The sequence below is a fragment of the Crocuta crocuta genome, unplaced genomic scaffold (genome assembly GCF_008692635.1).
Source record: "Crocuta crocuta isolate KB4526 unplaced genomic scaffold, BGI_CrCroc_1.0 scaffold221, whole genome shotgun sequence".
NCBI lineage: Eukaryota > Metazoa > Chordata > Mammalia > Carnivora > Hyaenidae > Crocuta > Crocuta crocuta.
The window spans coordinates 1,318,433-1,339,034 of NW_027528610.1; the positions used below are offsets into that span (position 1 = coordinate 1,318,433).

The 20,602-nt window shown below is 50.9% G+C and overlaps 1 protein-coding gene across 3 annotated transcripts in view; it reads left to right on the forward strand.

Moving 5' to 3' along the window:
- The window catches only part of GYG2 (glycogenin 2), a 34,682-nt gene that overhangs the window by 1,141 nt on the left and 12,939 nt on the right, over positions 1-20,602 (forward strand). For all 3 annotated transcript variants that reach the window (XM_077754717.1, XM_077754718.1, XM_077754719.1), the window contains exons 2-7: positions 5,241-5,382; positions 12,683-12,857; positions 13,792-13,954; positions 14,953-15,079; positions 17,080-17,302; positions 18,214-18,345. In XM_077754717.1, coding sequence (XP_077610843.1) covers positions 5,241-5,382; positions 12,683-12,857; positions 13,792-13,954; positions 14,953-15,079; positions 17,080-17,302; positions 18,214-18,345 — 962 coding nt within the window. The remainder of the gene's footprint in view (positions 1-5,240; positions 5,383-12,682; positions 12,858-13,791; positions 13,955-14,952; positions 15,080-17,079; positions 17,303-18,213; positions 18,346-20,602) is intronic.

Here is a 20,602-nt window from a genome sequence, read left to right on the forward strand (position 1 = left end):
GGTCACCAAGGAGGAGACAGGGATAAAAATAGACACGTCTCCCAGACCCATTGGGAAACTCAGCTGTCACGTTCCCCGGGCTGAACTTGGTTTTGTAAGAATACCTCATTTTTTGTTTTTCTTCTTAAACCCGCGTTGGCTGAAGCCATGCGGACTTGGCCGGTGGTAGCTTCTTAAAAGCGAGGCTGTGTGGGATGAGAACACCCGTCCGTGGCTTCTCATCCTCGGGGGGTTGAAATCCAGCCGTCTCTGTTGCGTTCTCTGACGGAGGTCTTAGCCGTGAGTGATTTTGCAACGTGGTGCGCAGGGCTGGGGTGCCGTCAGAAGTGCCTGTCTTCCTTGGGGTCCCCGGAGAAGAGGGGCTCTCGTCCCCGGAGTTGGGGGGTGGGTGTGCTGTCATGCTGGTCGTAGGATCGTGAACCCGTCCATCCCAAGCAAACCCGCTCCGTATTCCCAGCCGCGTCTGCATCGTCCGTAAGGATCGACAACCTGGACAGATTAATTCCCTGCCCTCGGTGCGTCATTCAGGGTCCCCAGGGAACGCCAGTGTGTCCAAACCCAGCACGTCTGACACCTGCGGCACTTGGAGATCTAATCGCTCCGGGGTCTGGTTTGAAGACTTGCCGGAGACGGAGGCCCCCGTTCCTCAGCCACCGAGAGTCAGAACAGCCCCAGCAAGTTGGGTGAGAGCTGCCTCAGGTGCGAGGCAGCCGGGGTCCTGACCCTCGAAACGATGAGTGAGTGTGAATAACGCAGCTGGGTATTTGTCGCGTCGCGGTGTTACCTTCCGCTTGCACGGGATTTGGTGGTTTTTGGGGTGATGTCCAACCAAGCTCGGTTGGCCGACCCCGTTTAAGTTGTTCAAGTCTGAAATGTATAGCCAGTTACGAGGGGGATGGAGCTCAGGAGGAAAGCATGGCGTCTGCGCCCGGAAAGGGCAGCTGAACGTGAAATTAAACCTTAAAGGGTCACCAGGTGACTTCTCAGCTGCTTCCCCCCGGGGTTGGGTGTGCCATTATTGGATCCGCTTCCTGAGTTTAATGCCCTGATTTATGAGTTTGCTAGGACTCCTCAGACAGATACTCTAGACAAAGTGGTTCAGATAACACACATGTATCTTCTGGTCCTGGGGCCTGGGAGGCGGAGACCCAGGCGGGGCTGAGGCTGGGGGCCTGGATCCAGGCAGGACTGAGGCCAGGAGTCTGAGGTCCAGGCAGGGCCGAGGCCGGGAGTCTGAGATCCAGGCAGGGCTGAGGCTGGGGGTCTGAGGTCCAGGCAGGGGTGAGGCCGGGAGTCTGAGGTCCAGGCAGGACTGAGGCTGGAGGTCTGAGGTCCAGGTAGGGGTGAGGCCGGGAGGCTGAGATCCAGGTCAGGGTGAGGCCTGGAGGCTGAGATTCAGGCAGGGGTGAGGCCAGGAGTCTGAGGTCCAGGCAGGGGTGAGGCTGGAGGTCTGAGATCCAGGCAGGGGTGATTCTGGATGGTCTGAGGTACAGGAAGGGTGAGGCCGGTAAGCTGAGCCCCAGGCAGGGCTGAGGCCGGGAGTCTGAGGTCCAGGCAGGGGTGATGCTGGGGGTCTGAGGTCCAGGAGGGCCGAGGCCGGGAGGCTGAGATCCAGGCAGGGGTGATGCTGGATGGTCTGATGTCCAGGAGGGGTGAGGCCGGGAGGCTGAGGTCCAGGCAGGGCCGAGACCGGGAGGCTAAGATCCAGGCAGGGCCGAGGCTGGGGGTCTGAGGTCCAGGCAGGGCCAAGGCTGGGGGTCTGAGGTCCAGGCAGGGGTGAGGCTGGGGGTCTGAGGTCCAGGCAGGGCCGAGGCTGGGAGTCTGAGGTCCAGGTAGGGATGAGGCCGGGACTCTGAGATCCAGACAGGGCTGATGCTGGGGGTCTGAGATCCAGGCAGGGGTGATGCTGGATGGTCTGAGGTCCAGGAGGGGTGAGGCCGGGAGTCTGAGGTCCAGGCGGGACTGAGGCTGGAGGTCTGAGGTCCAGGTAGGGGTGAGGCCTGGAGGCTGAGATTCAGGCAGGGGTGAGGCCGGGAGTCTGAGGTCCAGGCAGGGGTGAGGCTGGATGGTCTGAGGTACAGGAAGGGTGAGGCCGGTAAGCTGAGCCCCAGGCAGGGTTGAGGCCGGGAGGCTGAGGTCCAGGCAGGGGTGATGCTGGGGGTCTGAGATCCAGGAGGGGCGAGGCCGGGAGGCTGAGGTCCAGGCAGGGGTGATGCTGGGGGTCTGAGATCCAGGAGGGGCGAGGCCGGGAGGCTGAGCCCCGGCAGGGCCGAGCCGGGTTCCCCCTGAGGCCTCTCTGCTTGGAGTGTAGACCTGTCTTGCCGCCGTGCTGCTCACGCGCGGGTCCCTCTGTGCGTGTCTGTGTCCTGACCTCCTGTTGTGAGGACCTCAGTCCTGGGGGATCAGGCCCCCCCTAGTGACCTCGTGTGACCGCAGTCCTCCCCTTAAAGGTGCAGTGTCCAGGTATGTCCCTATTCTGAGGCCCTGGGGGTGGGGCTTTGTGTGAATTTGCTGGAGGGATGTGATTCGGCTCCTGACAGCCGTGGGTGACAGCAGTGACATTTATGTCCCTACAAAACGCGGCAGAACCGGTGTGTGCCGTTACCAGTGTCTGGTCACTGTGGCCTTTTCTGTTCTGTCGCACCCAGCACCTTACCCTGGGCCGACTGAGCCGCACTTTCCCCTGGTCGGGATGGCCATCCCGTCACAGGGCCGTCTGTTCTGGGCCAGGGCTCTCGTCACCGTGAGGTCTCTGGAGGACCTCAGTCTTTGTTCCCACGTCTCGGACATCTTTCCCCTTCAGACGCCTCGTGACAAAACTACCCTCCTGGGGTTTTTCCGTGAGAGTATTATTCTCCGTATTTCTGTGAGTGCTGTCTGTGTCCCTACAGACCGAACAGTATTTCAAGGCAGTTGTTTTTTTAAAAAACTAGATTGGTAGAAAAAGAGATAAATGGATGATGGATGGATGGACGGGTGGATAGATAGGTGATAGTCATACATGGTTGACAGATGACAGGTGGTGCATAATACATGGTAAATAAATGACAGACGATATATAGATAGACAGTAGGTGATTGGTATGTTGGTAGATATAGATACGTGATTGGTAGATAGATAGATAGATAGACAGACCGGTAGATAGAATGGATACATGGACAGATAGGTAGTTACAGGGATGGATATGGATGGATGGATAGATGGATGGATGGATGGATACATGGATGAGTAGATGGATGGATGGATAGATGATAGAAGGACAAACAGATAATGGATGGGTGGAAGAATGTGTGGATAGATGACAGATAGATATGATGGACGGATAGATAGAAGATAGATAGATAGATGATAGAATGGATACATGGATGGATGGACAGATAGGTAGTTATAGGGATTGATATGGATGGATGGATAGATGGATGACTGGATGGACTGATAGATGATAGAAAGACGGACAAACAGATAAATGGATGGGTGGAAGAACATGTGGATAGATGAGAGATAGATATGATGGATGGATAGATGGATAGATGATAGATATATACATAGGATGGATGGATAGATCGATAGATACATGTTTGATAGATACATACATACATATGATGGATGGATTCATAGATAATAGATGGGTAAATAAATGGATGGATGGATACCTAGATGATAGGTAGATAGATGGATAGGTGGATAGATAGATAGATAGATATGATGGATGCATGGATGGATGCATGGTCGGACGGACGGACGGACGGACGGACGGACGGACAGACAGATGGATGGATAGGTACATGGACGGGTATTTTGCAGCTAGGAAGATGAGGTCTCGAGTCGGGGGTGAGGCAGAGAGCCACCGAGGANTGGACGGACGGACGGACGGACGGACGGACGGACAGATGGATGGATAGGTACATGGACGGGTATTTTGCAGCTAGGAAGATGAGGTCTCGAGTCGGGGGTGAGGCAGAGAGCCACCGAGGAGGCCCCGGAACACCATACTCTTCTATTTAATGCAAGGGCGCAGCAGCCGCGCCCACGTGCAGCGGGGAGCCTGTTGTAGCCGGCGCCTTGTGGGACTTACCCCATGGGACGTAAAGGCCAGGGAGGCGCCCCAAGAAACAGGCCTCACTCAGAAACTTGCGTTTGTCACACTATATTTAGCATGAATGTGAGTCCTTCAGGCCCTGGGGAGGGGAGGGGAGGGGAGGGGAGGGATGGGCTCGGCTCCCTGGCCTTTGAAAACCGAGGTCTGTGTGCTCTGGCCCCGCGCTGCGAGCCGCGAATTTTAATTTCTGCAGCCGGCCCTGAGCCTGCCCAGGATTCCTCTGCAGCGCTGGGTCTCCGGGCAACGCGCTCGGCGGGTCCAGGCACTAAGCCGTCTGGGAGTCCCAGGACACACTGACGGCAGAACACACTCCGGTTGGGAACGGGCCTCCCTTCCACGTACTAACCAGGCCCCACCCTGCTTAGCTTCCGAGATCAGACGAGATTGGGTGCGTTCGGGGTGGTATGGAAATGGGCCCGGGGGGCACTGCTGCGCCTCTCTCTTCCTCCCCTGTGGTCGCACCGGGAAACGGGGCATCGTTTCCTTGCTTTGAGCGGCACGGGCATCGGATCCTCGGCGGTGGCTTGGAGGTTTCGATGTGCTGGTGCTTCGGGCCCAGGTAGTTGGAGCTTCAGGATGTTGTCACTGTATTCTGCTGGGCTCTGCCTCACAGGCGCCGTCTCCTTACACTTTGTGTGATTCAGTTTTTTTACATATTTACTTATTTTTCAGAGAGAGAGAGAGAGAGGCAGTGTGAGCAGGGGAGGGTCAGAGAGAGAGAGGGAGACACAGAATCCGAAGCAGCTCCAGGCTCTGAGCTGTCAGCACAGAGCCCGACGCGGGGCTCGAACCCACGAACCGCGAGATCATGACCTGAGCCAATCGGACGCGTAACCAACTAAGCCCCCCAGGCGCCTCCATGCGTGTTTTATAATGAAAAGGACGTGGGGGAGCCTGTCTGGGGACCATGTGACATTCGATCTCGGGGCTGTGAGCTCGGAGTCCATGTGGGACGTAGAGGTGATTGAAAGAAAAAAGGAAAAGAGACCAAAAAAAGAAAGGACGGAGCTCATGGGCTCCCGGGAACCGTCTGTGAAACCCGAACGGTTTGTGACGCTCCACATACAAAGCCAGGGTGGCCTGGAAGCCCGGCCCCTCGTGACGCAGGCCGGGGCCCTGACTCCGCTGTCTCCGTCCACAGTGTCGGACCAGGCGTTTGTGACGCTGGCCACCAATGACACGTACTGCCAGGGCGCGCTGGTGCTGGGACAGTCGCTGAGGACGCAGCGGGCCACCAGGAAGCTGGCGGTGCTCATCACCCCCCAGGTGTCCAGCCGGCTCAGGTAGGACGGGACGACGGCCGGCGCGGCGGCTGCTGTGCGCGGGCGGGTGCGGGGCTCGAGCGCGGGCGTCACGGGCGGCGTGTGATGCTCGTGCCCGCGAACCACGATGCGCCTACACATGGCGCACGCTGGCGTGACGCACGTATGCACGGCGCACATACACATGGCGCATGTATGCATGAGGTACGTACGCACGTACGCACGGCACATGTGGACATGACACAGGTACCCGTAACACACATACACATGACGCGTGTACACATGACGCTCATACGCAAGGCGCACATGCACATGATGTACGTAGACATGACGCACGTACAAGTGGTGCACATACCCATGATGCACAAACACATGATTCATGTACACATGACACACATAGACATGGAACATGAACTCATGATGCACGTACACATGACGCACAAACACATGCTTCACGTACACGTGATGCCTGTACACACGACACATGTACACACAACGGACGTACACATTAGTCACGTACCCATGACACATGTACACATGACGCACGCACACATGATGCACATACGCATGACACACGCACACATAATGCACGCACACCTAGCTCACGCGCATGACACATGTACACATGACTCACGTACGCATGACACACACTCATGACACGTGTACACATGGTACACACAACATGCACGCACACGTGATGAACGTACACATGACTCGGGTACGCATGACGCACGTACACATGATGCACGGAAGCAGAGGCAGGTCCCCAGAAGGGAGGCAGAGAGGGCCGCCCGGGAGTCGTAGGGATTCTCAGGGCAGCGAGTCCGTACATGTCGTCATGTTGCACAGGAAGGTCTGGGTGTCTGTGTGTCGTTGCGGCGAGGGCGCATCTAGGTCAGACGAGAGCGCTGGGTTTCCCGAGATTGTTCTGGAAGACAGAGGCCTGAGGGGGCGGCAGGCAGGCCCCAGGTAAGGCACAAGCAGGTGGGCCGTGCGAGCGATGGCTGATGGATAAGCATCCAAGAGCCGGGCTGTCCCACCGAGAGGACTTCCCGGCTCCCAGACCTGGAGCGCATGGGGTCCCGAGGGCCCGCGCAGGGGCGCCCGTGGGCGTGAGGCTCGTGCACAGCCTCACTTAGGTGACCTCACGGTGCCCGATGGGTTGTGGGCTGGCAGTGCCCAGTCCTCCCCATCATCTGTTTCCTCCGTTCCCCCACCTGCCTCCTCTATCTGATATATTGATTTAATAAAATTGAATCAATATATCAGATAAATCCAAAAAAATTGGGTCACACGTACAAGGAAGGAAAAGCAAAAGCAATCCTAGGTTTCTCTCAGTGTCAGAATCCAGGCAAGAGATTCAACTACCTTAATAATTCAACTGTCTAAAAAATTAAACTATTAAAGTGGAGAATTCACATTTCCAATAATACCGCTCAAGACTGTGCACCAACCATCACCATACAAAGCATGAAAGGATAAAACCTGTTTGATACACAGGCAAACGCAAAGAGCCGCAGAGGGAGGGTCTTTTTATAGAGTTTTGCTGGTTTTTAACTCACAAAGAAAGCTGACACGTAAGTCCGTTGATCTAATGAATAAACCATAAGGTGTTTCTTAAATGTTACGCATTCTATAAACAACCGTCCTTTTCCTCATCTGCCATGGACCACTTAGAAAGATTGATTTTATAGTCACGGTACAAGGAGGCATTTAATGTGTTATTTGGCACAGGAATTGAATGATATGTCCTTTGACTATAATGTAATAAATGTAGGCACTAAGAGCAAAACACATTTAAAAAACAGCATTACCCTCAGACATTTTAAGTCAGAAATCATCTCCTAAACAGTTGATGAGTAAAGAAATCAAAATTTGAATTCTGTAGTACTTAAAAAATATATTTGCAATATGACTGCTACCCATTTAGAGCAAAGGGGAAAGCTGGAGTCGTGCCAGAGTGAAAAATTAAAATCAGTGAGGAAATTATGCAGCTCGAGAAAAAAAAAAAGGCTAAATACAAACAAATACGTAAGGCAAGCAGACGGAAGAGATTCATAAAAACTAATAACTGGGAACGGGGAACAAATCCAAGTGTCGGATTATTTAAAAGTAAATTAATGGGTGCCTGGGTGACTCAGTTGGGTAAGTGTCTGCCTCTTGATTTCTGCTCAGGTCATGATCTCACGGTTTGTGAGTTCGAGCCCCGTGTAAGGCTCTGGGCTAACAGTGTGGAGCCTGCTTGGGATTCTCTCTCTCTCTCTCTGTCTCTCTCTCTCTCTCTCTCTCTCTCTCTCGTTCTTTGCCCCTCCCCGGTTGGTGCTCTCTCTTTCTCAGAATAAATAAATAAACTTAAAAAGATGGAACCTTAAAAAATACTAGAAGGCATGGAGAATAGAGACTCCCCAGTTAGAAGGTCCGGAGAATGAGCAGTTGATAAAGGCCATTCTGTTACGCTGGCCACAAGGAATTAATTTCCATGTGATGGGAACTGTCTCAGACCCTAGGGGAAAAAGTGAATGTATTCACTTATTTAACAAACCATCCTCACCTTGAGACTCCAACTGGATTTACAGGTTTGAGTGTGTTTCCATCTACATGGAAAACACAGTCAGAAACACGACGACAGTAAGACCACTTGACGTGGGTCCTAGAGAAATGAATGACCATCTGAGGAAGATAGTTCATGGCCTCATTGTAACTCATCCATCGCGACGGTATCTCGGAGAAAAGCAATGGTAACGGTCCTTTTAATATAAAGTTAAACGTGTACCGAGATGAAATCCAGATGAGGGAAGGTAAAAATTTGAAAGGGTAGGCGGATCTTAGAAGTCAGTAGGTCAGGGTGTGGCAGCCTGGGCGCTCGTGACATTTGGGGCTGGATGTCTCTCTCTCGTGGGGAATCCTGTGCTCTGTAGGCTGTTGGCCAGCATCTCTGGTCTCCATTCGAGATACAGCCCTCCCTGCAGATGTGACACAGACACATGTCTCCAGACACTGACATGACGGACCTCCCGTTCATCCGAACGCTGGGAAAACCATTCTGAATTCAAGCAAAGGCTTGGGGCGCCTGGGGGGCTCAGTCGGTTAAGCATCTGACTTCGGCTCAGGTCATGATCTCCTGGTCTGTGAGTTCAAGCCCCGTGTCGGGTTCTGTGCTGACGGCCTGGAGGCTACTTAGGATTCTGTGTCTCTGTCTCTCTCTGCCCTTCCACCTTGTGCTCTGTCTCTCTCTCTAATAAATAAAGTAATGTTAATTTTTTAAAAAAATTTTTAATGTTTTATTTATTTTTGAGAGAGAGAGATAGAGACAGCGTGAGCAAGGGAGGGTCAGAGAGAGAGGGAGACACAGAATCTGAAGCAGCTCTAGGCTCCGAGCTGTCAACACAGAGCCCGACGTGGGACTCGAACCCACAAACCATGAGGTCACGACCTGAGCCTAAGTCGGATGCTTAACTGACTGAGACAGCCAGGCGCCCCTAAAAATTTTTTTAAAGCAAAGGCTGAGACCCGGACCACTGTAGTTCAGAAATAGCACGTATCGTCAAAGAGCAAGTGGGTAAACTAAGAGGCACATTAACAAGATCCGTATGATGTTCAAGGAAGTCTTCCAAGCAGGACACACAGATGGACAAACGGACATACCAGCAAGGTTGGTGTTTTGGGGGGCAGACCTTCGCCTTTGACACCAAGTGATGTCATTATACCAGAGGCACACTGGCTATAACCCGTTCCCTCAAGAGCGTTTCAAGTTCATCAGTGCGTAAAGTGCATTTCCTCTTCCCTAAGATGAGCCGCAGTCATATTCCCCTGTGTCCAGACCCCTGACCTTCAGAGTCAGACCAGAGACTCTGGCAGACACAGAGCCGGGAAGGCGGACCCAGATGGTAGACCCGTGTCCCGATGTGTCTCGGTTGGGACCAACATGGGAAACGTGGGCTGTTTCTTGGTGGCCCCTGTGCCGCCAGCCGCCCTGGTGATGGGGGACAGTCATATTTTCTTAGAGAAGTCACTCCTCTTAAATCACAAAGCGTCCCCATGATCCCCACATGATGCCCACATGATTCCCGTCTCCCCAGGGTCGGCGAAAGCTGTCCGCGCTGACTTTCTGGCCGGCTCCCAGTCCACCGAAGGCGAACTCTAAACTATTTAGAAACATCCGGTAACCCTGGGAAGCTTCAGTGTTGCAGAACCAGTTAGCCTTTAGGGGACCCGTGACACAGTTTGCAGCCCTTGGGAGGGCAGAGGGACAGCGCCCTGTGGCCCAGTAGCAGACGGACGGGGACAGGTGACCCAAAGTGACCGAGAGGTTGGGGGTGGGGGCCACCACTCCGCTTTTGCACACTGTAGGGTCCAAGCACACAGGGGGGGTCATCTTTCTGCACAGGAACAAACTCAGGAGCACGTGCTCAGGGCTTCAAACAAATTGTCTGTGTGAAACTCAACTCCAAGTCCAGGGACTTATTTTGAGAAAACAGCCGGAGCTGAACCAAAGAATTCAGGGACGTTACACCACTGTCTATTTGTAGCAACACTGAGTGATTTTTTTTTTTTTTTTTCCCTCCACGTCCCTGGCTACCGGATCTTTACACAACCCTGAGGATGCCATAAATTCCATAAATAACTGGGTTAAAAGCAAGGGAAACTTGGCGTTGAAGTAGTACTTTCTCAGACATGTAGGTACTTTCAATACCGTTCAATGAAGAATTAAAAAAAAAAAGTAAGGAACGAGCATAAAAGCTAGACTGGGATATAACAGACAGACTCAGGAGCACCAACGTCTGCCGAATACTGGAAATTTCAAAAAGAGAAAAAAAAAACGGGTTTTGGGAAGGAAGTCATCCTGTATTCCAGCTTTGAGAAAGGATTTCAGGTTGAAAATGCCACGTGAGTGTTGAGCAGAATGAGTGAACGCAACAGAGAATAGAGAAAGGCACTAAGTGCATTTTAACATCCGTCAGGTTGACAACTTACCACAGTAAGTATGGTCACTATACAAAATTATGACAATACAATTGACTGCATTCCTTATGCTCTACTTCTCATCTCTGTGACTTATTTTACAACTGGACGTTTGTACCTCTTAATCCCAATCACCTGTTTGACCCGTTCCCCCCCACTCGTGGGGGCAAAGTACTTTTGGAATGAGATTTCCACAGGCAGCCACACTGATGCGATTCGAAAGCAAAATAAAGATGTTCCAAAAATGTAAAAGCTTAAAATTTTTACCCCTCAGGGGCGCCTGGGTGGCTTAGTCGGTCGAGCGTCCGACTTTCGCTCAGGTCATGATCTCGCGGTTCGTGGGTTCGAGCCCCGCGTCGGGCTCTGTGCTGACTCCCAGCTCGGAGCCTGGACCCTGTTTCAGTCTTTGACTCCCTCCCTCTCTGACCCTCCCCTGCTCACGCTGTCTCTCTCTCTCTCTCAGAAATAAATAAAACATTAAAATTTTTTTAAAAAAGTAAAGAAAATAAACATAGAATACATCAGTCAATCTCCTGGATGTGTGCATGAGGCACTTTCAATAACTACACAAAATGTTGAAAAGAAAAATGCATTTGATAATAGGATTCTCTTCTCATCCAGGATCGTGCATTGCATTAATTACCACGTCTACCCCTGTGACTTCCCATCTGTAATATTTTCTCCTTCTTTCCTTACGTGTCATGATCTTGACATTTTCCCAAGAGTACTGGTCAGTTATGTTATAGAATTCCTTTTGGCTTGGGTTTGTCCGGTATATTCTCAATAGTAGGCTGAGGTTATGCATTTTTGGCCAAAAAAAAAAAAAAAAAATAAAAGCCCTCAAGAGTGATGTACCTTTTTTAGGGCATCCTTTCAAGGAGTATGTGATGCTTCTCTGTACTGTTTTTGGGGATATTAACCTTGATCACATGGATAAGGTACTATCTGTGGGGTTATGATTTTTGTCTTTAAAATTGATAAATATCTCAGGGAGATACTCAGACTATGAAAACACGTGCTGCTGCTTCTCAAAACCTTTACCCATTGATTTTAGCATCCATTGACGAGATTTGCCAGCAGCAGTTATTACTGTGGTGTTAGCCTAATGGTGATTTTCTTCTTCTTCTTCTTCTTTTTTTTTTATAAATGTTATCTCATTTATTGTGAGAGAGAGGGAGAGCGGGTGTGTGTACAAGTAGGGGAGGGGCCAGAAAGAAAGGGAGAGAGAGAGAGAATCTGAAGCAGGTTTCACACTGTCAGCACAGAGCCTGATGCGGGGCTCGATCTCACCATCTGTGAGCCAAAGTCAAGAGTAGGATGCTTAACTCAACCAACCAGGTGTCCCCAATGGTGATTTTCTATTTCCCTCGTTCCTAATACATTTATTATTTGGAATTCTCCTGTAAGGGATTGCTGGTCCTTCTTTCCCATTTATTTATCGATTGAATTACCATCTTAATGCTAATATTATACTGTTAGTACAATATTGGTATTAATGTTAATACTAATATTGACCAATGAATTACCATCTTAATGCTAATATTATACTATTAATACAATCTTGGTATTAATATTAATACTAATATTGACCAATGAATGAATGCTAATAGTATACTATTAGTACAATATTGGTATTAATATTAATACTAATATTGACCAATGAATATTTTGGGTTTCTTATTTGTTTTCCTGTTCAGATTGCAGCTTTGGGCCTTCAGAGCTCTCCTGATTGGCTCCCTGTATCCTTTTGACCTTCTTCCATCCTTTTTCTAGCTCTTCCTTACTTGTTTGCTGTCCTAAGACATTCTGATCTATGATGAAGTAGAATGTAAGCAACAAAAAATTAATGGAATAGAGGAAAATTTCGTATTGACAAAAGGTACAGTCTTTCAAAATTTGAGTGTCAAACTTGTATGCAACTAATAATGTAGGTTTTGAATACATAAACTAAAAGCAAAAAATAAATACATGGAATTTTAAAAAGTAAAAAATGACCATAAAATAAAAACTGATAGAGATCGTAGTGGACGTCGCCCGTCTCCACCTGCTCAGCGTTCATTCCCACTGCACATGCATTTTTCAAAGAGAATTGCCTTCTTCAGGGATGACCAGAATCAATCTAACGGTTCTGTATAGTTGCCAAGCTTTTTAAGTTTGCATAAGGCTTAAGCATGAGTGGAAAGTATACCAAGGTCCATGGAAAAAATAAAGCCTAAACATGAAGACTACTTGAGTTTCTTGGGGTTTTGGATCCGTGCTCGATTTTGTGAGTAGCCAAGTGGTGTCACCTTGAAGGGCTAGCATGTCCTGTGTTGAATGTTCACTTGCTCTCTCAGCACTTGCCGTGGATCTTTTCCAGGGTTATCCTGTCGAAAGTGTTTGACGAGGTCATCGAGGTGAACCTGATAGACAGTGCAGACTACATCCACCTGGCCTTTCTGAAGAGGCCTGAGCTTGGCGTCACCCTCACCAAGCTTCACTGTTGGACCCTCACCCATTATAGCAAGTGTGTCTTTCTGGATGCAGATACTCTGGTGAGTACAGGGGGGATAGTGAGGAACCCCTCAAAGACCCTTTTGAAGTAGGCTTCTGGTTCTTACTGGTGGGTTCCCACCAGGTAACCTGCATCCCCATCACCAGCTTTGACACTCAATGCATCAGAACCGAGTATAACACGTCATGAGCACAACTGTTCAGGACCCTAGGGGACTTGAAGGCACGCTCCTTCCCTAGGAAGATTTATAATCGCCTCATTTCATCTACGTGAAATAGAATAAATAAAAAAAAATAGTTTGCCTTGATTGTATATTGAAATGCATAGAACTCATTAGAGTGTAACAGCTGGCTTGTTAGGCGGTGGTGACCTATAGCATGGGAGCCAGTGCTGACCGCCTTCAAAACCAGCCATCGGAAGGCTGAGGTGTGAAATGGACTTGGGACGTCACCAATCCATTGTAGGCCATCCTGGTTGGGGAAGAGCATCTCTTTAGGAAGACGGGGAGGTGCCGAGGAAAAGAAGACCAGTCCCACGATCGTTTTTCCGAGCAGAGCATGATTTAGAAAGGCGGTGGTGTTGCAGGGATCTGGAATTAGTCGTTAAGCCCTGGAAGGCAACTGATTGCATCCTGTTGACTTGCAAACCTCTCCGTTCAGGGGTTTGCCGCGTTTCATAGGTCCCGTTTGCTAGATTAAGGAGGACAGGCAGCTGGGCAAGCTCTACACAGGATCTTAAAAACCTTGAGAAAATAACTTCGTTTCGGAAATGGTGTTACTTCAATCACTTGAAATGAGCCGGAGAGCGATGTTACCCTACGCCCTTCTCTGTCTGATGTAAGCCTACAAGAAGAGTCGGTCAAAAAATAACGGGCTCACGTTTCCGGTCGCTAGACGTCGTCTGGCCATCTTTAAGTGTCCGTGGCATGTGTCACCTGCCTTCCAGAGGTAAGAGAGCGTGGCTTTCTTCGCCAGGTGCTGTCCAATATCGATGAGCTGTTTGACCGGGCGGAGTTTTCCGCAGCCCCGGATCCCGGATGGCCGGACTGCTTCAACAGCGGCGTATTTGTCTTCCAGCCGTCCCTCGAGACGCACGGCCTGTTGCTGCGACATGCCACCGACCACGGCAGCTTCGACGGTAAGCGAGGGAAGCTTTAAGTGGCTGGAAGAGAATGGGGCTGTTTCCAGTGCCCATACCCCCGCCTCCGGCTCACTCCCCCCAGATATGGGAATGGCAACTCAAAGTGAGTTGAAGATGAGTGTCGAAGAATAAGGCCAGGCAGGCCGTTAGGAAAAAGTGAAGTTAGTAATAAGTAAGTACATTACGTAGGAAACCACTGAAAACATGCGCAATGAGTAGGAAGGATTTCCCAATCCTGATGGTAGAGAAATGGGTGGGCCAACCTTTCTCTCAAGACTCGATAATAGATTTTCTGGAGCATCATGGGGCATATGATCTCCGCTGCACATCTTTAAGCCTCTGGTCATAGACTGAAAGCAGCTATTGACAAAACTTAAATGACATGGCTGTGTTCCAATAAAACTTTATTTACAAAAATGGGTGTAAGCCTTGGTTGGCCCGCTCATGATACAGAATAAAGTGACCAGGGAGAAGCCGATATTTGGTGCACAGGCTTTAATAGAACGTGCTAGGTCTGTTGTAAAAGAAAATACTCCGGGCACCTGGGTGGCTCGGTCTGTTAAGCGAATGACATCGGCTCAGGTCATGATCTCGCGGTTCATGGGTTCGAGCCCCGCGTCGGGCTCTGTGCTGACAGCTCAGGGCCTGGAGCTGCTTCAGATTCNAGAATGGACTCTGGGTAGGGGTGAGGAGATGCCCACCAAACACGGTGGAGAAAGCAGTGTTACTACCAGATAGAATTCAGTGTGGACAGAATGGAGAATTTTGGAGACGACGTGTGGGTTTATTATCAATGGTCCGGGGTATGGGTGGAGAATTTTGGAGAGAAAATGTGATGTTAAGATTAATGGTATGGGCGATCGCTCCGTTTTGAGATGAAGGGTCATGTTGTAGTGGCAGAGAGAAGGAACATGATGGGACCTCGCCTATAGGTGGGTATAGTAAGCGCTTCTAGCGTATCTAGAATTTTCTCCAAGCGCTGTTCCGTCCTTTAGGCGCAGACCAAGGCTTACTGAACAGCTTCTTCAGTAGCTGGTCCACGGCAGACATCCACAAGCACTTACCGTTCATCTATAACTTGAGCAGTAACACGGCGTATACCTACAGTCCCGCCTTCAAACGGTAGGTTCTCCGTTTTCTAGATCCTTCTAGACCAGATGCCTTCCAGCAACCCTGTCTCTAGAATCTTTATCAGCTTTTGGCATTTGGGTTAAAAAAAAAAGATCCTCCCTCTGTTTGCCTTTTGCAATTGTAAATTATAGGTAGTCAGGGCAGGGTGGTCTAATGGTCGTGGTTCCCAACGTGTGGTCCAAGGAACCCCCACGGGGGTTCCCCACAGTTCTTTCAAATGTCTGCAAAGTCAAGATGACTTAAAAAATAATTATAAGATGTTATTTTTTTCTTTTTCTTATTTTATTTTCATGAGTGTATAGGGGCATTTTATAGACACTCCCTGACATAATAAAAAGTGAGCTGAAAAACAAAAACCAAAAAGCAATGTACTGAATGCAGACAGATAGAAGAAGCCGGGTGTCTGCTCTGGGACTGGTCCATTGTTTTTTGGAAATACAGTTATTTTTTCATGAAAAACGTGTGAAATGAACATCAGCATCTCATGGGTTGATTGGTTTCTAACGAATTGATTCAGTCTGTTTTCAGATTTCTCAGTTTTAATTTCCGTTGCAATAAATATGCACAGAGAGAATCCACGTGAACAAATGTAGATTCTTGGTCCTCAGTGCATGTTAAGAATTTCACAAAACCCTGGGACCGAAATGTTTGAGATTTGCTGCTGTGGGTGATGTTGTTATAAAGAAAAGTGAGCATCTGAGCAGAATGTAGGGAAAGAATAATTCTAGAGTGTACATTTTTAACAGGGGACAGACTGCATCCAATGGGCAGAAATTGGTCCTTGGGGACTGGAAACATCCTATTCTTTTTAATGTATAAACCAGAGATGTGCACACAGGACACGGATTATAGTGCAAAGACAGTATTAACATTTCATGGGAAGATGATTATGGGAAAAATGTTTAAAAAGGTTGAGAGGAGAAAAACCACAGTCTTCACAAGAGAGAAGTCAATTTTCCCATCTGAATCCTGCGTCGTCTTCTATAAAAGTGATTTTCTTGGGGCGCCTGGGTGGCTCAGTCGGTCGGGCGTCCGACTTCGACTCAGGTCATGATCTCGCAGTTTGTGGGTTCGAGCCCCACGTCGGGTTCTGTGTGAACAGCTGGGAGCCTGGCGTCTGTTTCAGATTCTGTGTCTCCCTCTCTCTCTGTCTGCCCCTCCCCCGCTCATGCTCTGTCTCTGTCTCAGAAATAAAGTATAAAAAAATTTAAAAAAAAAAGTGATTTTTTTTTTGGTCCCTCTTGTTTTAAGGAGATGATATTTTGGGCCACATACCATACCATCCATCTTTATAAGGTTCTTGATGGATTCTTCTGTTCTGGGGGGAATATCCCAATGGGTTATGATTATGTTTCTTGGTGTGCAGAAAACGAAATACTTTAAATGTTGAGTGTTTAAACCGTTATCTTTTTAAAATGGTTTTTATTATTTATTTTTGAGAGAGAGACAGTGTGAGCAGGGGAGGGGCAGAGAGAGGGAGACACAGAATCTGAAACAGGCTCCAGGCTCTGAGCTGTCAGCACAGAGCCCGACGCGGGGCTCGAACCCACAAACCGTGAGATCATGACCTGAGCCGAAGTCGGATGCTTGACCGACGGAGCCCCCCAGGTGCCCTTCAACCATTATCTTTTTTTTTTTTTCTAGAAGAGAAAGAGACAGCGTGAGCAGGGGAGGGTCAGAGAGAGAGGGAGACACAGACTATGAAATAGGCTCCAGGCTCTGAGCTGTCAGCACAGAGCCCGACGCGGGGCTCGAACCCACGAACCGCGAGATCATGACCTGAGCCGAAGTCGGGTGCTTGACCGACGGAGCCCCCCAGGCGCCCTTCGACCATTATCTTTAAGGAAGCCTACGTGCAGGCCCGATGAGGAGGGTCGAGACAGGTGTTTCCTCGCTGCTGTGTTGGACGCGCCTCACGGTGGTCACACGCTCTCCGTGCGTGAGTGGCCACTTCCGAGTGCAGAGTGCGGTGCTTTGCGTTTCCTCCGCAGATTCGGTTCCAGCGCGAAGATCGTGCACTTTCTGGGGCCCACAAAGCCGTGGAACTACAGATACAATCCGCAGACGGGCTCGGTGTCGGAGGACGGCTCCGGGGTGGCCAGCCAGCACCAGACCTCCTTCCTGAACCTCTGGTGGGCCATCTACCAGCGCAGTGTGCTGCCTCTTTACGAGAGCTCGCGGGACGCAGAAGGCCACGGAGCGCCCGGACACAGCGTAAGCGGGCGGCGCCCTCCGTGGACAGGAGCTGGGCCCGTGTATACAGTAGGCGTGTACTCGGTGTCCTTTCCAGAAATTCACTCTGCTCTGGCCACACGCTGTATGTGGTGGTTTTGTGCCCCTCGGGCTCCCAATCATGAATGTTTAATGCGCCAGAGTGTGGCTGGGATTTACAGAATTCGTGCATAAATAATCTCCATTAGGCGCCTTCATCAGGGAAAGAGCCGCGTGCACAGAAGTGGCCGCGGGTGATTCATTACCGTGTCGATCGAGGAGACGTTTTGCAGTTCGCATCATCAGCTGAAGTAGCTGTTGGGGCAAAGCGTTGAAGAGTTTTTCTTTTCTTTTTTTTTTTAATATTGGAAGAAAGCCAATGATGTTTTTTTTTTTATGTTTTATTTATTTCTGAGAGCGAGAGAGACAGCGTGAGCAGGGGAGGGTTAGAGAGAGAGGGAGACACAGAATCCGAAGCAGCTCCAGGCTCTGAGCTGTCAGCACAGAGCCCGACGCGGGGCTCGAACCCATGAACCGTGAGATCGTGACCTGAGCCCAAGTCGGACGCTCAACCGACTGAGCCACCCAGGCGCCCCCATGTGTCACCTGCTTTATCAGAGCTCGCCTTCGGAGGTGGGCGCTCTCTCTGTGGGTCAGGGGGTGCGCAGGGGCTGGGGTTGGTCTCCAGAGCAGTCGGCTGTGTGCACGGCTGGCTCAGGACACGGTGGCTGGTTTATAGGTTCGCGTGGCCTGGTGTCCCAGGCCTGTGTGCATTCACGGGTGAGGCTATGCTTAGGGAGCGCACGCCTGACGGTTGGGGGGCACTGTGCACGCAGAGTCTCGGGGTCCCCAAGGCAGCCGGAGAGTTGAAATCGACGGATGAGGACTTAGCAAGCGTGTGCATCTTTCTGCAGAGTGGCGTCAGAGAGCCGTGTGCAAAATCAGCGGCGGGGTCCAGCCAGCCTCGGCCGGCCAGGGGCCTTTCGGAGGACACTGTGGTCACGGAGGACACCCCTCCCTCACCCAAGGGAAGCCGTTCCGAGGACGTGAGTACTCGAGGTCTACACGGCTGTGATGGCGGAGCAAACGCGGGCTCCCCGAGGAGACGGCTGAGAGCCTGCTTCCCGGGCTCCGCGGGAGGGAGGGGGACGGACCGTCTGCAGAGCATCGTTGCACAGTTTGACTGGGGAGGGGACTCCTGCGTTCACGTGGATCGTTGACCACTTTGACTGGGGAGGGGGCTCCGTATTTACATGATTCATTGCCCAGTTTTACGTGGGCGGCTCCGGGTTCACGTGGATCAGTGCACCTGTGGGCACATCAGATGATGCTCTGATGGACACGTGTGCGTCCTAATTCTGGGAGCTGAAAATGCTGCCTTCTGGGGATGAGGACCTCGCGATAAGATGATTCTCAGTGAGACGGAGCCGGACGGTGCGAGCTGTGCCGGCCCTGGAGGAACGTGGCCACAAGCCAGGGCGGCCGCTGTGTCCAGAAGCAGGAGAAGGCCAGAAATGCACCGTCTGCGGGAGCCTGCTCCCCCCTCGATTCCGCCCAGCGACCCCTCGGGGGGCGTCTGACCTGCAGAGCTGAAGCGCGAGCAAGCTACGTCGTCTTCAGCCCCCAAATGTGCACCAGACGTGGGTGTTGGCCACGGCAAGCCCGTGGGCACCCTGAGAACCGGGGTGCGGTCTCATCCTGAGATTAGGGGCTCCCCAAACTTTCAGGTTCAAGAGGCATCCCCTGCACACCCCCGTTGAACTCGGCTGCCGGGCCACATGGCTCGTGTGGTCCCTTCCACGGAGCCCGGATCTCCAGAGAGAGACGCCACATCCTATTTGGAGAACGGAAATCCCACAGGACGCTGTGCTTTCTCCATCCGCTGCTCCGAGTGAATACGTGGGGATCGTGTCCGTTGTTGGAAGATTTCGGGATTTAAATCCTCACGTTGAAACGTGTTTTTATTCCTTGTAATTTCTCACCGGAATTGTTAGGAGTGTGTAGCTGGGGAGGGATGTGGGGAATGGGTTCACGGACGGCGAATTTTTCCGCGAGCGTCACACAGCTTCAGGACAGCTGTTTCTCCGTGTGAAGAAGCGAAGTTGAATTTTTTTAAAATGCTTGTTTATTTTTGAGAGAGAGAGAGAGCGTGAGCAGGGGAGAGTCAGAGAGAGAGAGGGAGACACAGAATCCGAAGCAGCTCCAGGCGCCGAGCTGTCAGCACAGAGCCCGACGCGGGGCTCGAACCCACGAACCATGAGATCGTGACCTGAGCCGAAGTCGGCCGCTCAACCAACTGAGCGACGTTTAAATTTTAGCAGACACTTTTGCGGAAGGCGCTTTACAGTTTATGACAACACGGAATCAATTACAGTCCGGCAAGGTCACAGGTTGATGGGTTTTGAATTGTGATTTCACATCAACCCCAACGAGTGGAAAAGACCGTACGGTAATGACAGAGGTATTAAGAGATGAGACTTCTTGGTTTCTCATTCGTCCTGATGTACACGGAGCCCCCTGTAGGCTGGATGTGGCCCCGGGAAGTGCCACACGTGACCACGTGACTTAAGTGAAGGTCCCACGGGCTCTGTTTCTCAGGAGAACCCAGACTCCTACACCAACCGTCTTTCAAATTCCCGGTGACCTCATTTTAATCGTGTTCTATCATCGGATAGTGTGTATTTGCTGTTTTCTAGCTTTGTCTGATTAAAGATCAATGAAAAGGATTTCTCCCCTGTGGATGAGGTCGACGTGATTGATCAAAGCGCCTTCTCCATCCTGGGGACACCACCCGCTTCCCAAGGACTGTCCCCATGTCTAGAGGCCCGTGGATGTGTCTTCCAGATCCTTTGGCCGCTCACGGGACCCCATGGGCTGTCACCGCTCCTGAAAATCAAGGAGCCCAGAGCAGAGATTTTGCAGAAACTCGAGGAGGGAAAAACCGTCGGGAGACTTGAACCCCGTGCTGTGTTCACCCCAGAAGCAGCAGAACCGTGTTCACAGCGCGAAGACTACTTTGGTTCCATTACGAATCGTCTTCACGTTGGGTTCATCAACGCCGACCTCCTTGATGGCTGTGGGTGTTCTTGGCGTCTAATCCGTACCTTACTTTTGGCTTCGTAAGCGGTGGTGAATCTCTGCCTGGTGACATGGACGGTGGCAGCCACAGGACAGAAGTCCACCTAGGGGGCAGCCGGCTCCATCCATGCCACAAGATGGTGCCGTTCGGGCAAGTGTCCTGTGGCCCCAAACCCTGCGCCATCCTCAAGGGGTAGACAGAGCGGCGGGCCAAGGGTCAGTAGA